Genomic DNA, 16,548 nt, shown 5'->3' with positions numbered 1-16,548 from the left:
AACACATTCAAAGTGGCACCAGTGCCCACCTAAGGCCAGAGATGTCTGGAACTCTAAGATTGGACCCCACAGAAAGATTCTCCAGGGGAACCTCCAGACCTTAAACTCTCGAAAGAGGATGCTCTCGACAGAGGTTCCAAGGACTGGTAATAAGCCCTCCTTAGAATTTTTTCCCACGATTGCAGTGCTGCTTGGCCCCAAAATTGTTTCGAATTTAGTTTACTGTCTAATGGGAAAGTGAAATGGCATTGCATGTATCCAGGCTTTTGTGCTGCTGTTCTAAGCATGGGGCCTGGCTAATGTGTGACTCCCTCCTTTGGTACTGTTTGGCCCCAGTGCTCCCTCCAATCTGGGGACATTTAGCCTTTCAAAATCAAACTGCCATGGAGCTGCTTTATCTCAAATTTTGGTTCACAGCCTTCCTTGGATATCACTGGGGCAAAGTAAAACCAGCAAGCTTGTATTGCTATCTGATGGCTAAGGTTCCAAGCCATTGAATCTTTATGTGTGTGTGTATACATGTCCAGATGTGTTTATTTGTATGTACACTTATTGTTACATGTTTTATCTACCAAACTGGCTTATAAGTAAAAGGGTGTCATAAGTTAAGTAAATAAGTCTAAGTGTTGGAAACAAATGCTTGGTGCCACAAAGAAGAACTAGCACTCAGGCGAAAAATTTTCTCAACAAGGCTATTAACTTCTGCAGACGGGTGCTGCCTGCATCAGTCACGATTGCAAGAGCATGCCAAACAAAGGAGAGAAGCGGTTTTTATTTCTAATGCAGGTCCTGTCCCTGTGTCCTTCCCGTATTGGTTAGGGTTGAACTGCACAATCTAAGCTGATCCTGCTTGCCTAAGACTTAAACTTTTCTGAATATGGCAAGCACACAATTTGTAAGGGAAGGGGGGGAGGGAGTGGTTTGTCTGTTACAGTACAAGGCATGTCTGGACATGTCTGTGTATGTCAGGGCACAACTAGAGCAGGAGGGTGGTTTACAGGCTGGAAACAAGAAAGCACAGGAGGTTGGGCTTTTGAACAAAGTATAAGAACATTACACAATTAAATCTTTTGAAGAGGAACTCATTATTCCTAACACAAGCAATTTTCAAGTACATGTGACCTAAGCATCACTTTACTAAATAAACTGGTGTTAAAATTATTGGTAAAATAAAAATAGAAATGCCTTCAAAATTATCAACATACATTTTGTCTGAATTTTATGTTTGTCTTTCCTAGATTTTTTTTTTTTTTTATGAGACAGAGTTTCGCTCTGTCACCCAGGCTGGAGTGCAGTGGCATGATCTTGGCTCACTGCAACCTCTGCCTCCCAGGTTCAAGCGATTCTCCTGCCTCAGCCTCACGAGTAGCTGGGACTACAGGTGCCCAACACCACACTCAGCTAATTTTTTGTATTTTTAGTAGAGACGGGGTTTCACCATGTTAGCCGGAATGGTCTCGATCTCCTGACCTTGTGATCCACTCGCCTTGGCCTTGATTTCTTGACCTCATGATCGACTATTCTTTGCTAGGTATTTTTAAATGTCAATGTTAATTCAAGCTGGGAGCTGCTTGGGGCAAGCCTGTCTCCTATTCAAAGTCTCACTGAGATACATGCATATCTGAATGCTTCCTTTGGAAAGGATAATCAGAAACTCTACAGAATGCAACCATTTGTCTCATACCTGTGATCTGAAAGCCCCCAATCCCTCTCCCTGCTTCAAGTCCTCCCGCTTTTCCTGACCAAATCAATGTTGTTTATTTTACCTATGTTGATTGATGTCTCACGTCTCCCTTTTTAAAATCAAAATTTAAGTACAATGAATGAGATAAAATTTTTAAGTAAACTTTTTATGTAAATTAAAATCTTAAAAGTTATTATTGATGCTCATTTAATATATGGGTCATTTCCAATTAAGAAAGGGTTGTGTTAGGGAAAATATGTTTCTAAAATTGTGGAATTGTGCTTTTCAGTAAATGCCCATAGCAGATGGTTCAGGATTTCTTTGTTTTAGGTTACTAAGGGTAAACATTTCAGTTAACACGTAATTTTGTATAGAAAATGGCTCAGAAAGTATTATGCTATTAGTGGGAAAAAGAATAATTTTGCCTAATTCAGAAGTTATCTAAAAGTTAGTGCAAATTACAGATTTGTAAAGGTTATTTGTGAAACAATGTAGTGAGGAATCATTAAGTAGGGGGGAAAGATGTGAAAAGAGTTTAAATAATAAAATATTCTTTAAATCCTGATTGAGAATTGGAGACATTTGGCTGATTAACATTTTCATAGTTAAAGCTCTTAGTCTTAATTAATGTAAAATAAGAAGTATTGTAAAAATGCATCAGCAGTTTGGCAATTTTCTTTTTTTTATTGCATTTTAGGTTTTGGGGTACATGTGAAGAACATGCAAGAGTGTTGCATAGGTACACACATGGCAGTGTGATTTGCTGCCTTCCTCCCCATCACCTATATCTGGCATTTCTCCCCATGCTATCTATCCCCAACTCCCCCCCCCCCGCTGTCCCTCCCCTATTTCCCCCCGACAGACCCCAGTGTGAGATGCTCCCCTCCCTGTATCCATGTGTTCTCATTGTTCAACATCCACCTATGAGTGAGAACATGCGGTGTTTGATTTTCTGTTCTTGTGTCAGTTTGCTGAGAATGGTTGTTTCCAGGTTCATCCATGTCCCTACAAAGGGCACGAACTCATCATTTTTTTATGGCTGTATAGTATTCCATGGTGTGTATGTGCCACATTTTCCCTGTCCAGTCTATCATCAATGGGCATTTGGGTTGGTCAATTCTCTTTTTAATATAGTTAAACATGAAGCTGGATTTAGTGTGGAGCCTAATTTTGCATACATGCTTGCATTGCTTCGCCCTGTATTTACTGTTTTGCATGGATAGTGTTAGAGTACTTATTGATCATGTGCCTAAAGTGGATTCCTTGATTGCTTAGAATGTATGAAAATACTGGTGAACTTAAGGATATTGAATTGTGTATCAGAAATAAAATATTCATTATGTTGGTTTTTTGGGATCCTTGGTTACACTGTAGCCCTGAGGGTAAATTAAGTAGGCAAATTTAGAGTTGGTTTCTTGTTTGTTTGTTTTTGCTTCTAGTTTTGTTCATTTTCTGTTTATTCTCTGGTTTTGCTTGTGTATGCATATATATAAAACCATGATGTTGTTTAGTTTCAAGTGGAAGGCTTTTATTTGGTTCTGTGAATAGTTATTTCATTTCCTATGCATTTCTAGCAAGTCATCATTCATTCTATTTATCTGGAATTCCTAAGCAAGCTTTGTTGGGCTGCAGGAATTAATGGAGCACACCAGCTGTTTATCCTTCAACTAACGTTTTGGATTTTAGGCGTGTGATACTTTAAGTGTGTTGAGTATATACTTACAAATAGAATTTAAGTCATATTTCTCTCTCTGCTTAGTTTCTCCAAAATTTGCAAACTATCTATGAATATTCTTAATTCACGGCAATGTGTTTGTCTATAGTCAAGCAGGGTCGCCAGGGCTGCTCAGGGAGAGAGAGCCCAGAAACCTGGCATGCCGGCAAAAGGGTAAGAATTTCTTACCAGACAGTCTCTGGCCTCTTTCTCTCTGTGCAAACTGGTTAATCTGCTCTGTGAAGTTTTAGATTAATTGGCTTAATAATAATAAAAGCTTAAATCAAATATTTTGTCAGAAAAGTAGAAGGTGTAATGCCTTTTAGTTCATGTGACTTTAGCAATCTTTGGGAAATAAAGATGGTTTTCTTGTTATTGCTGTTGTTGTTTTTTGAGACAGCCTTGCCCTGTTGCCCAGGCTGGATGGAGTGCAATGGTATGATGTCAGCTCACTGCAACCTCTGCCTCCCAGGTTCAAGCGATTCTCCTGCCTCAGTCTCCCAAGTAGCTGGGACTACAGGCATGCACCACCACACCCAGCTACTTTTTGTATTTGAGTAGAGGCGGGGTTTCACCATGTTGGCCAGGCTGGTGTCGAACTCCTGACCTTGTGATCTGCCCATCTTGGCCTCCCAAAGTGCTGGAATTATAGGCATGAGCCACCCCACCCAGCCAGTTTTCAAGATAATGGTTAAAATACAAATGTCTTCAAAATGTAAACATGTGGTCTAAATTGTGTTCAAATATTAGGTTGCTAAATGCTTTAAGATCATAAACTATTTCTTTGGATTTTGAAAAATGGTTAACTTGTCTGCTTTCCAGCTAGGTAAGACCTGGGGCCCAGCTGAATTCCTCTCTTATCTCCTTGTCTTGTGTCTTTCTTTCCTGCGATCTATCATCTCCGCACACAAAACAACACCCTCTAGACCCTGCAGGGCTGGACCTTGCACCCTGGCACTTAGGATCCACAGAGTATTTACCTCATGCCTGGTTATTGTCAATCCCCTGACCACACCTACCTACACCACGCACACAAAGGCTGCATCCCACTCCCTAGATAAAAGTAATGGCAGTTTCACCAACCTTAGTTTCAACCACTTATATTAGGTTGGTGCCAAAGTAATCACAGTTTTGCAATTACTTTTAGTGGCAAAAACCGCAATTACTTTTGCGCCAACCTATAGTTTCTCACCTACCCCAGAAGTCCATGTTGCTCAGTACTGAGAATGAACTGCGATCAGGTCTTCCTGTTTTCATCGTGTGCAAAGTTGCTGAAGGTTGACTGTTATTCCAGCCTAGATACTTTATTTCATTTCATAACATACGATCCAAAGACCCACCTCCGACTGCCCCCTCTGGTTTAGATAATCATTTTCCAAGTTCTTGTAAGTTTTGGATCACAGCTCCATCCAAGCACTGAGCTCATCTAAGTAGAAGACCTTTGTGGGTGTTCAGTTGCATTCGGTACAATGGTGACTCAGGGATATCTTTTTGGGTCTGCTTCTCCCAGAAGATTGGAATCTTTGGATGCATAAATGTGCCTTTTTAATCTTTAAATCACCAAGTCTAGCACCAGGACTGGAATAATGAGGTTTCCTTAGATTGACCATGACTGTGAACTGTGAACCTCAAGGTGGCGCTATTTGTGTAAAATCTGGAATCTCCTTGAACATTTGCAATATGCTACCAGTCACTAGGGGGAGGCCTTAACTTTCATAACCAGATGCAAAGCTCAAAGTGTCTAAAGTGAAATGATAGTTTTACTGGGTTCTATGAGAGCAAGACAACTGACCGGCCTTTCTTTTTTTTGTCAAAAGAGGGTTTTGCATCATCCTGGCAGGTGTATCTAAGGGCTGTCTCATTGGATTTCACACACATGGAGAAAGGAATAAGAAAACGTGGACAAAAAGGCACAGGAAGACAAATTTTGCATATTCTCACTCACACATGGGACATGAAAAAGTTGATTTCATGGAGTCAGAAAGTTGAATGAAAAGTTACCAGGAGCTGGAAAGCGTGGAGAATAAAGAGAGGATGGTTAATGGGTACAAGACACAGTTTGGTAGAAGGAATACATTCTAATGTCCGGCAGCACAGTAAGGTGACTATAGTTAACAATAATTGATTTATATTTCAAAATAGCTAGAAGATTGAAATGTTCCCAACATAAAAAATGTTAAATCTTTGAGGTGACAGATACCTTAATTATACTGATTTGATCATTATACATTGTACGCATGTAACAAAATACTATTATTTAATCTGTATGACTGTTACCTAAAAAAGCGTAGTCTTGCTCAGGCACGGTGGCTCACACCTGTAATTCCAGCACTTTGGGAGGCCGAGGCAGGTGGATCACTTGAGGTCAGGAGTTTGAGACCAACCTCGCCAACATAGTGAACCCTCGTCTCCACTGAAGAAGACAAAAATTAACCAGGCGTTGTGGTGGGTGCCTGTAATCCCAGCTATTTGAAAGGCTGAGGCAGGAGAATGGCTTGAACCCAGGAGGGGAAGGTTGCAATGAGCTGAGATCATGCCATTGAACTCTAGCATAAGTGAGAATGAGAGCCTGTCTCAAAAAAAAAAAAAAAAGTGTAGCCTTAAGTTACTGAGAATAGAAAGATTCTATGGCTCTCCCAAGCTGACGTGGTCCATACTACGTAATCCATAGTTGGAAACTAGTTTCAGACCTCACAGCCTTGATTTGACTAATTTACCTCTCTTTCTCTTTCCTGTTTATCATGGGAATATATTAGGATGCTAAATTCTTGCTGTCCTACAAATAGACAATTTCTAACCTGGATTTTAAGAACTGAAACAATAAACAATACTGGAGGACCTTTCCCTAACCATTGCTACAACTCCTCTTTTTGAAATTGTCTTCCTCCTTGTCACTACTACAAGTTTAGAAAGGTGAACATTTCTAACTACAGGAGTAAATTTCAAAAAAAGATTTGGAGGGAGTTACTTTTACTTTTAAACATAGGTGGCTCTAGTGGGCCCAGCATAGTGGCTCGTGTCTGTAATCCCAGCACTTTGGAAGGCTGAGTTGGGTGGATTGCTTTGAGCTCAAGATTTTGAGATCAGCCTAGGCAACTTGGAAAAACCCTATCTCCACAAAACAAAACAAAACAACAAAACAAGACAAAAAATTAGCTGGCTGTTGGAGGCTCATGCCTGTAGTCCCAGCTACTTGGAACACTGAGGCTGGAGAATCTCTTGAGCCTGGCATATGGAGGTTGTAGTGAGCTGAGATGGCACCATTGCACTCCGGCCTGGGTGACAGAGTGAGACCTGTCTTAAAAAAACAAAAACAAAACCAGGTGGCTTTTGCCTGTAATTCCAGCTCAGCTGGAGGCTGAGCGTGGGCAGTGCCTGATGCCAGGAGTTTGATAAAATCTGGGCAACAAAGAAAGACACTGCCACTTAAAAAATAAAATGAAAACAAAAACAAGAACAAAGGGAAACAACATCCTTTTGCCATCGGAGTCCCATGATTGTCACAATTATCTGTCAGTCAAAGCACATGACCACAATGGAAATCAACAAAGAAAACACATCTCTTTAGGATGGACCAAGACCGCAGCCTGAGCGTGTGTTGAATCTTTTACCATCCTCCTATGAAATCTCAAAAGCTAATAAATTAGAACAACAACAAGACAAACAACAACAACAAAAGAGGAAAGTGGTAAACTCTACAGTGTGATGGAAACAAAACAGTGACAACACTTGGTGAGAATGTTTAAGATTCTCTGACAGAGAGCAGATGGCATGAGCTCCACAGGGAAATAAGACTGGAGAAAACTGAAGTGCAAAATATGCTGCAGAAAAAAAAAGAACTTTAGATAGAGGAGATTTTGTAGAAAAGAGGAAACAATCAGGTGATCAAGCTGAAATAAGGCAGGATCACAAAAGATTATGTAGTGTCAACTATCAAGGAAACATATGTTGCAAAATACCATTGGTCAAGGCTGCTGATCACGTATTTTTGAAGAGTTAATAGCTGGAAAGTTTGTTGTGTATAAGTACCAGATTTAATGATGTTAGGGGAGCCAGTAACATGTAAAACCAAAGGTATTTATTGTCTCTTTCAGTGCAGCAGACTGTTGGGGAAGAAAGCCTTTTCTCCTGAGTAAACTGCCAAGTTCATCAAAGTAAACAGTCCCTAGGAACCCACAGTGAGAATCAGCTGGTCAGTTTCTTGGTTTATCTCATATATCCTGAGATTATTTGTTCTGCTTCTCCATGAAGTTTTCCCAAAATGTACAAAGCACGTCATTAAGCCTGTTGTGGGTGCCATAGGGTAACCGCTTGCCTCTCCAGAACAAGATGAAGAAAATCTACATAATTTCTTCATCCCAAGTGGCACCGGTGCTTGCAGGGGACTCAAATGTCCCCATTGGACATTGTACCTCTGATATGGTTATGGTTTGCGTGCTTATGTGTGTTGTTCACACATAGGGCTGACTTACAAAGACATGCAGTTACCTCAAGCACACCTTATGGACTGTAGGGAAGGTCAAGATGAGGTGTGATGAGGACCTGGCCCAGTTCTCTGGCAGGCAGTTCTCCCTCTGAGATTCCTTTATGTGGAAGAGGTGGTGGAAAAGAGAACCATGGTGACAACCTAATAACTGTATGATCTGTGATAGCCTAACCTATGTTAGCCTGACAGACTCCATCTTGCTGAGAGCCAGACTCCAACTTAACCTCCACCTCAGCCCTCCTGCCATTTCTCTCTTGAGTGCATACCAGGGTCATGCTACTGTGTTGGGTCATGCTACTATAGAAGTATATAAGCTTTGTAACCATATCCTGCTTGGCAAGCCCACTTGCTATTGTGAATACCCCCCCTTGATTGATTGTATGGCAAGTACTGAATACCCCCCTTGGTAACCAGCAATCATGGGAACCGCTTGTGTATACACTTTTTAGTTAATCAACAATCATAGGAGCCTCCTGCCTCCTAGTTACCAGCTTCCTTATCTAACTTGCTTGTTCTGCTTCTGTAAAATTCTGCTTCAGCTAGACTCCCCCTCCCCTCTCTTAAGCACGGTATAAAAAGGAATCCAGCCCCTTCCTTGGGGTCGAGAGATTTTTGAGTGTGAGCTGACTCTCGGTTGCTGACAGTAAAGGACTCGTGATTCGAACTTAGAGTGTGGTGCTTTCTCTGACACATAGGTTACAACAGTCAAAGTACTTGGACATTAGGATCCCAACTGATCCTTTTAAGGTTTCCATTTTCCTGGAAGATGTTCTCCTGTTTGAAGGCCAATCCCTAGAAAATCCCTGGGTAGTAGCTTCAGGCAGAAGGACACCGGGACCAATACATCCTGGTGAGGACAGGAGTCCAAGGACTCTGTGTGTTTTGGGGATCAGTAACCCCACCCCCACCATCCTGTAGACCTAGGTCCAAGACTAATTATTAAGGATATTAACAACATCATAATAATAGTCACTTTCATCTAACCATAAAACAATAAATTAGGTTATTGAAAAGTAATGATCTTAACTGTGGAGAATCCTAAGGAAACCAGAACCGAATTCTGAAGCAATCTTTGTTAGCACATATGGTAAATAAACATTCCTTGTTGGCAGAATCAGTTAGATTCAGTTTGATATTTTGTTGAGAAAGAGGTGATTGATTTTCTTTGACTTTTTCATTTATATTTTTTTCCTTTAGTTACATAAGTGTAGAAATTGACATTTGGTGCTGAGACTCTGTGATGTGTATTTTCCTCCATTAATTCATTTCTTATGTAAATCCTGTGAAATAGATACTGTTTTCACCACCCGAGATTAAAAATGAGGAAAATACAGCTTCAAGGCTAAGCCACTTGCTGAAGAACTCACAAGTAGGAAATGCCAGGGCAGAGCTTGAACCCAGAGAGTCTGGTCCCAAAATTGGGCATCTCCTCACTCCTCAATCATGGATACATTCTAATTTTGAAAGATCCATTTCAGAATTAAACAAAAAAATCAAACTGCCCTAGTAAGATTCTGTTAGAGGCTAGCAAGGTTGTAGAGAAAAAGGAATGCTTATATAGTGTTGGTGGGAGTATAAATTAGTTTATTCCTTGTGGAAATCAGTGTGGCAATTCCTCAAAGAGCTAACAACAGAACTACCATTTGACCCAGAAATCCCATTACTAGGTGTACACTCAAAGGAATATAAAACATTCTACCACAAAGACAAATGCAGGCATAGATTCATTGCAGCTCTATTCACAATAGCAAAGACATGGAACCAATCTAAATGTCCATCAATGGAAGAGTGGATAAAGAAAACGTGGTGTATATATACCATGTTATACTACAAAGCCATAAAAAAGAATGAGATCATGTTGTTTCCAGGAACATGGATGGAGCTGGAGACCAATATCCATAGCAAACTCATGCAGGAACAGAAAACCAAATACTGCATGTTCTCACTTAAAAGTGGGAGCTAAATGATGAGAACACATGGTCACATAGAGGTGAATAGACAGTGGGACCAACTTGAGTGTGGAGAGTGAAAGGAGAGAGAAAAAATGTTGTTGGGTACTAGGCTTAATACCTGAGTGATGAAATAATCTGTACGACACCCCCCATGATACCAGTTGACCTATGTAACAAACCTGCACATGTACCCCAAACCTAAAATAAGAGTTAAGAAAGAATTCTGTAAGAGGTGACATTGAATTTGTAGAATAATAAAGCATAGTTGACATCTTTGAATTTTTTACTGTTTCTTCCAGGAACCAGGTGTGTGTCTTTATTTATTTAAATTTCCTTTTTATGTTGTGAATAAGATTTCATGACTTTATTATTAGTGGCTTACATATCTCCACTCAGATAGATTTCAACATATTTTTGTTGTTGCTGTTTATATTCTTGTCAAAGAACCATTTTCCATTATGGTATGTAATGGTGTAGCTAGTTTGCAAGAAAGTAATTGATTTCTATATTCTGATCATATATTCAGCTAACTTTATGTACTCATATTCTTTTGAAATTTTTCTAGTAGATTGTCTTAGATTTTCATCAAAGTTGATCAGCTATCTATAATAGTGTACAATTCATTGATTCAGTTTTTTCAATAGGATTTTTTTCTTGTGTGACGAGAATATTTCTATTCAATTTGCATCTTTCTTATTTTTCTAAAGCACAATTTTTTAGAGCACTTTCAGGTTTACAGAATAATTGAGTAGAAAATACAGAGTTCGCATCTAACCCCTTCCCCCACATAGGCACAGCCTTCCTTGTTAGTCATATCCTAACCCAGAGTAATATAAATAATTAATAAACTCACCTTGACAAATTATTTTCATCAAAATAGCATAGTTTATGTTAAGGTTCACTCTTGCTGTGCTACATTCTGTAAGTTCTGAGATATGTGTAATGACCTGTACATACAAACATAGGGCAGGCACCCTATTCAACAAATGGTGCTGGAATAATTGGCAAGCCACCTGCAGGAGAATGAAACTGGATTCTCATCTCTCACCTTATACAAAAATCAACTCAAGGTGGATCAAGGACTTAAATTTAAGACCTGAAACTATAAAAATTCTAAAAGATAACATTGGAAAAACTCTTCTAGACATTAGCTTAGGCAAAGACTTCATGACCAAAAACCCAACAGCAAATGCAACTAAAACAAACATAAATAGGTGAGACTTAATTAAATGAATATGCTTCTGCACAGCAAAAGGAACAGTCATCAGAGTAAACAGACAACCCACAAAATAGGAGAAAATCTCCACAATCTGTACATCCAACAAAGGACCATTATACAGAACCTTCAAGAAATTCAAACAAATTAACAAGAAAAAAACAAACGACCCCATCAAAAAGTGGGCTAAGGACATGAATAGACAATTCTCAAAAGAAGATACACAAATGGCCAACAAACATATAAAAGTGCTCAACATCACTAATGATCAGGAAAACACAAATCAAAACCACAATACAATACCACCTTACTCCCGCAAGACTGGCCATAATCAAAAAATAATGGATATTGGCATGGATGTGGTGAAAAGAAAACACATCTACACTGCTGGTGGAAATGTAAACTAGTACAACCACTATGGAAAACAGTGTGGTGAGTCCTTAAATAACTAACAGTAAAACTTCCAGCAATCCCACTACTGGGTCTCTGCCCAGAGGAAAAGAAGTCTTATACAAAAAACATACTTGTACTGCATGTTTATAGCAGCACAATTTGTTATTGCAAAAATATGGAACCACCCCAAATGCCTATAAGTCAATGAATGGATAAAGACGTTGTGGCATATATATTCAATGGCCATAAAAAGGAATGAATTAATGGCATTTGCAGCAACCTGGATGGAACTGGAGACTATTATTCTAAGTGAAGTCACTCAGGAATGGAAAACGAAACATTGTATGTTCTCACTCGTGAGTGGAAGCTAAGCTATGAGAATGCAAAGGCGTAAGAATGATGTGGTGGACATTGGGGACTTTAGGGAAACGGTGGGAGGGAGTGAGGAATAAAAAAACTACAAATTTGGGTCAGTGTATACTACTCGGATGATGGGTGCACCAAAATCTCACAAATCACCGCTAAAGAACTTACTCGTGTATCGAAATATCACCTGTTCCCCTAAAACCTATGAAAGTAAAATTTTTTAAAAAAAATTCAGAATCATTTCCCTGCCCTAAAAATCTTCTGTTCAATCCCTTTTTGTGCCCCTGCGTCACTAACCTCTGCCAATCACGGATCTTTGTCTCCATATGTGCTTTTCAGAATGTCATATGGTTGGAATCCTACAGTAGGTCACCTTTTCAAATTGGCTTCTTTCACTTAGTCGTATGCATTTGAGATGCCTTTTTGTCTTTTCATGGCATAATAGCTCATTTCTTGGTAGTGGTGAATCATCTTTCACTGTCTGTCATTTCTTCTTGGTGGTGAATCATCTTTCACTGTCTGTATGTCCCAAAAGTTAATAATCCCTGCACTTATTAAAGGACTTCTCAGTTGCTTCCCAGTTTTGACAATTTTCAATCAAACCACTATGAATATCTGTGTCCACATTTTTGTATACAAATAAAATTGCAACTAATTTACATCAATATCAAGGAGCACACTTACTGGAATTTATGGTGAGAATATGCTCACTTTAGTAAGAAACTGCCATATTATCTTCCAAACAGTTGTACAAGTTTGCATGTATTCAACTATGTTTCCGGTACCTATGCAGTGAACATGGTGGTGATGGAAGGGGCTGAGGGGAAAGGTAGGTCTTGTTTAGACTTGCTTAATGTGCACTTGAAATAAGCCTGGCTGGCTGTCAGACATGCGGTGGGATCAAAGCAGGGTCTCCTTATATCCCTGCTCTCCCATAACCAAAACGCAGCCTTCCAGCTTCCTATGCCTGCTGAAGTCAGAATTCACCTGTATCCCTGCACTGATATAAAGAAAAAAAGAAATAATCAGCAAAAACTCAGAAGGAAACTGAGAATCCCGGGAATATTTCCAGAGGTGCCTGAACTCACCTGGAGCACAGAGCAGAGTTCCCACAGGGCTGCCCTCCTGTGCTCCGCCCCACTCAGGATGCAGGGAGGCATTGGGAGGTGACCCTGATGGATGGCAGCAGCTGTGGGTAGGAGGGGCAGGCTGGGAGCCAGGCCCCGTGGCCAGTGCCAGCTGGGCTCCCTAGGTACAAATAGCCCTGGACTCCGCAGCTCCTCAGGCTCCTGGGGTGGAGTCCAAATCACTCATTGTTTGTGAAAGCTGAGCTCACAGCAGAATAAGCCACCATGAGGCTGTCGGTGTGTCTCCTGCTGGTTGTGCTGGCCCTTTGCTGCTACCAGGGTGAGTACATCAGTCATGAGTCCAGCACCAGCCCCTGGGAAGCACCCTGCTCTGAGCGTGACGTCACCTATTCAGGCTGGAGTTGGGATCTGTACAAAACCAAAATTCCGAACCTTTTTCTGTACTTGTTGAACAAGCCCCTCATAAAGTTCAGAGCTATTTCTTCTACTCCCCAGCACCTAGGAAGTTTTATGGAAAATCCGTGCAGGCAAATGTTCTGCTGCCTGAGCTTCACTCCTGGATGGAATCTGTGTCAGATGATGTCATGTGAGGTCTGGGGTGAATCTGGGCTTGCTACTTCCCAGGGCTTTAACCTTGGGCATAGTGGTCCCCCTCTCTGAGCCTCGTTCTATCACTGGTGGTTAGCGCTTCTGCTTCTTCCAGGAGTGGCTATGGGAATGGAGTAAGAAAGATTAATTCTGTCGAAAGAGTCTAGCTGTGGACAGGGCATGGTGGCTGGTGCCTGTAATCCTAGCAGTTTGGAAGGTCAAAGTAAGCGGATTGCTGGAGCTTAGGAGTTTGAGACCAGCTTGGGAAACATGGTGAAACCCCGGATTTACAAAAAAATATATACAAAAAATCATCCAGGCGTGGTGGCATGCACTAGCAGCTTTAGCTACTTGGGGGACTGAGGTGGGAAGATCACGTGAGCCCAGGAGGTCAAGGCTGCAGTCAGCCGGGATTGAGTACACTGCACTCCAGCCTGGATGGCAAAGGGAGACACTGCCACAAAAAAAAAAAAAAAAAAAAAAAGAAAGAAAGAAAGAGTTTAGCTGTTGATATGAAGTTCTCCCTTTATTGTGTGACCTTGAGGAATTCACCCCTAGAGGTCTGGAATTGTCATCAGCACAACGAAGTCATGAGAACATTGAACCCAGGGGATCCTGTCTGGCCTAACATCAGGGAACCGTGAGAGAAGAATCGACTTTCCTAACATCAACTATGTTTTTATTCTTGTGCTGCAGCCAATGCCATGGTCTGCCCAGCTCTTCTTTCTGAGATATTGGGCTTCTTATTCATTGACGAACCTGTGTTCAAGTTACAACTTGCCAAATTTAATGCTCCTCCAGAAGCTGTTGCAGCCAAGTTGGAAGTGAAGAAATGCATAGATTAGATGTCCCTCAAGAAACGAGGCCCAATTGAAGTAGCCCTGGTAATTTCTTTCACCTTTATGTGTCTAGGCTTCTGGTCAGCTGCACAGTGTGAAGTGAGGTCAGTTTGCTGCTCTGTGGGGGATGCAGGTGATGGGGCACCTGTCTTACTGGTCACCTCTTGAGAAGTTCACTCGGGGCCACAGAGTAGGTGCTACCATTTCACCTGCAGAATTAAACTCAGCTGCACACAGCATCATGCACGTTTCTCCTTCTCAGGTCACCTTCCTGGATGCTGTGTCCCCAGAGTGTGCTGAGGACACAGGGAGTGTGCCTGGGCCCAGGCAGGGATGGTGAAGGACCAAGCATGGGAGCTTTTCTGAGACCAAGCTGCTCTCATGCAGTGGACACAGTCACTCTGGAATGGCCTGGGGAGATGGGAGCTTTGAACATGCAGAGGAAGGCAGAGAGGGACCTAGAGCAGGGGGTCCCACAGATGCAGCGCTGGCAGGCTGGCCTTCTCTGCAGCTTCTGCAGAGCCAGGAAGGAGCCCCTCCCGGCTCCTCAGACCACATGCTCCCCTCCTCACCACGAGGCTCTCCTGACCACAGTGGGCCAAGACCCTTGGTGCTCTACCTCCTGCAGTGCCATGGAAGCAGGATGTTCTCACTCTGTCTTTCTCAAGAAATCAGAGGCTTTCCAGGGGCCTCTCAATCTGGCTGCCTTTGGGTTGCTGTCCTGAGGTTTAGCTGCAAATGTCTATGGAAACCACAGGCTCCGGACCGAGAAGTGCCTGGGCCCTGAGGTAGAATTCCCACAAGTGGAGGCTGGAGGTTACTGGAAGCCAGGCTTCCCAGAGGCCATCCCAGCCCTGACCAGCCTCTCAGCTCTGGGTCCCCCATTGCAGGAAACAGGAGACTCCAAGACCTGGGACAGCTCAGACAATGACCTCTGGCTGCTCTGTCCACGCCTCCTCTCTTCCTTCTGTGAGGATCCCAGGCCTCACTCTTGGATCCTTCTAGGGCTATTGCCCTGGTGAGGAAAGGCTGCACCCTCACTGGCATGGGTGCTGTAAGGCCACGAGATCTAGGCTTCAGTTTCCCAAACTGAGTTGTTGCCTCTGGCCTTCCAACTGCCTTTGGGGACAGAATTCCACTGGCCTCTTAGATGTTAGCCTGTCATCTCCAGCAGCAGCATGACTGACCCCACCTTCCTTTCTTTTTTCTTTTTCTATTTCAGTTGAAAATCGTGGAAAAATGTAACAAGTGACATGTAAAAACTTTCATCCTGGTTTCCACCATCTTTCTTTCCTTTTTTTTTTTTTGAGACGGAGTTTCACTCATGTTACCCAGGCTGGAGTGCAATGGCGCGATCTCGGCTCACCGCAACCTCCACCTCCTGGGTTCAGGCAATTCTCCTGCCTCAGCCTCCTGAGTAGCTGGGATTACAGGCACGCACCACCATGCCCAGCTAATTTTTTGTATTTGTAGTAGAGACGGGGTTTCACCGTGTTGACCAGGATGGTCTCGATCTCTTGACCTTGTGATCCACCTGCCTCGGCCTCCCAAAGTGCTGGGATTACAGGCTTGAGCCACCACGCCCGGCCTTCACCATCTTTCAATGATACCCTGCTCTTCACTGCAGAATGTAAAGCTTTCAACGTCTTGCCTTAATAAATCACTTGCCCTGCACATCTCCACTGGTCTTGTTTTAATCCTGCAGTCTCAAGCCTTGGGTGGAGGTTGGCCTCCATAGAGAAGTGGTCTTTTGTTGTGGGTGATAATTAACTCCAGAGAACCAGGGTCCTGTTACCAATGGAGCCTGAGTCCAGGTGTCACTGAGGGAAATATTTGATAGGAATTATCCTTCATTCCTTACAGATTTTCCATCCTGCGGCCGTGAATAAAAACCGTGGTAATGAGGACACAGGGATTGAAACGTTCCTGCTGGCCTTGTACTGAGGGAACCTCCAGCCTGAATGGGTGTCCAGGCCCAGGGTTACCACCCAGTAGAGACTACTGTGATGTCCCCTCAGACCCACAGTCAGCCTGCTTGGTGCCACCTTTGCACTATGGTTTCTCTCCCCTGTCAAGTCCAGTATACTTTATTTTCCATGTTTCACAATTTGGGGGCCTCTTCAGTTTTCAGCCTGGAGTTCACATTGTTTCACTCTCCACACTCAGAGCACTCATCAGTGTCTGCATTACTCACCAGCACCTGAGGCAAACGCTTCCTTCCT

The 16,548-nt window shown here is 42.3% G+C and overlaps 1 protein-coding gene across 1 annotated transcript; it reads left to right on the top strand.

The window, feature by feature from the left end:
• The first annotated feature begins 13,108 nt into the window (after positions 1 to 13,108).
• Positions 13,109 to 16,270, top strand: SCGB1D2 (secretoglobin family 1D member 2). Its single transcript, XM_032282454.1, is given in 3 exon segments — positions 13,109 to 13,218; positions 14,184 to 14,371; positions 16,190 to 16,270. Coding segments are annotated over 3 exon segments (324 nt in total). The 5' UTR covers positions 13,109 to 13,163.
• The last annotated feature ends 278 nt before the right edge of the window (positions 16,271 to 16,548 follow it).

The sequence above is a fragment of the Sapajus apella genome, unplaced genomic scaffold (genome assembly GCF_009761245.1).
Source record: "Sapajus apella isolate SASKATOON/1434 unplaced genomic scaffold, GSC_monkey_1.0 scaffold14, whole genome shotgun sequence".
Lineage (NCBI taxonomy): Eukaryota > Metazoa > Chordata > Mammalia > Primates > Cebidae > Sapajus > Sapajus apella.
This window is presented reverse-complemented; position numbering and strand designations above follow the sequence as displayed.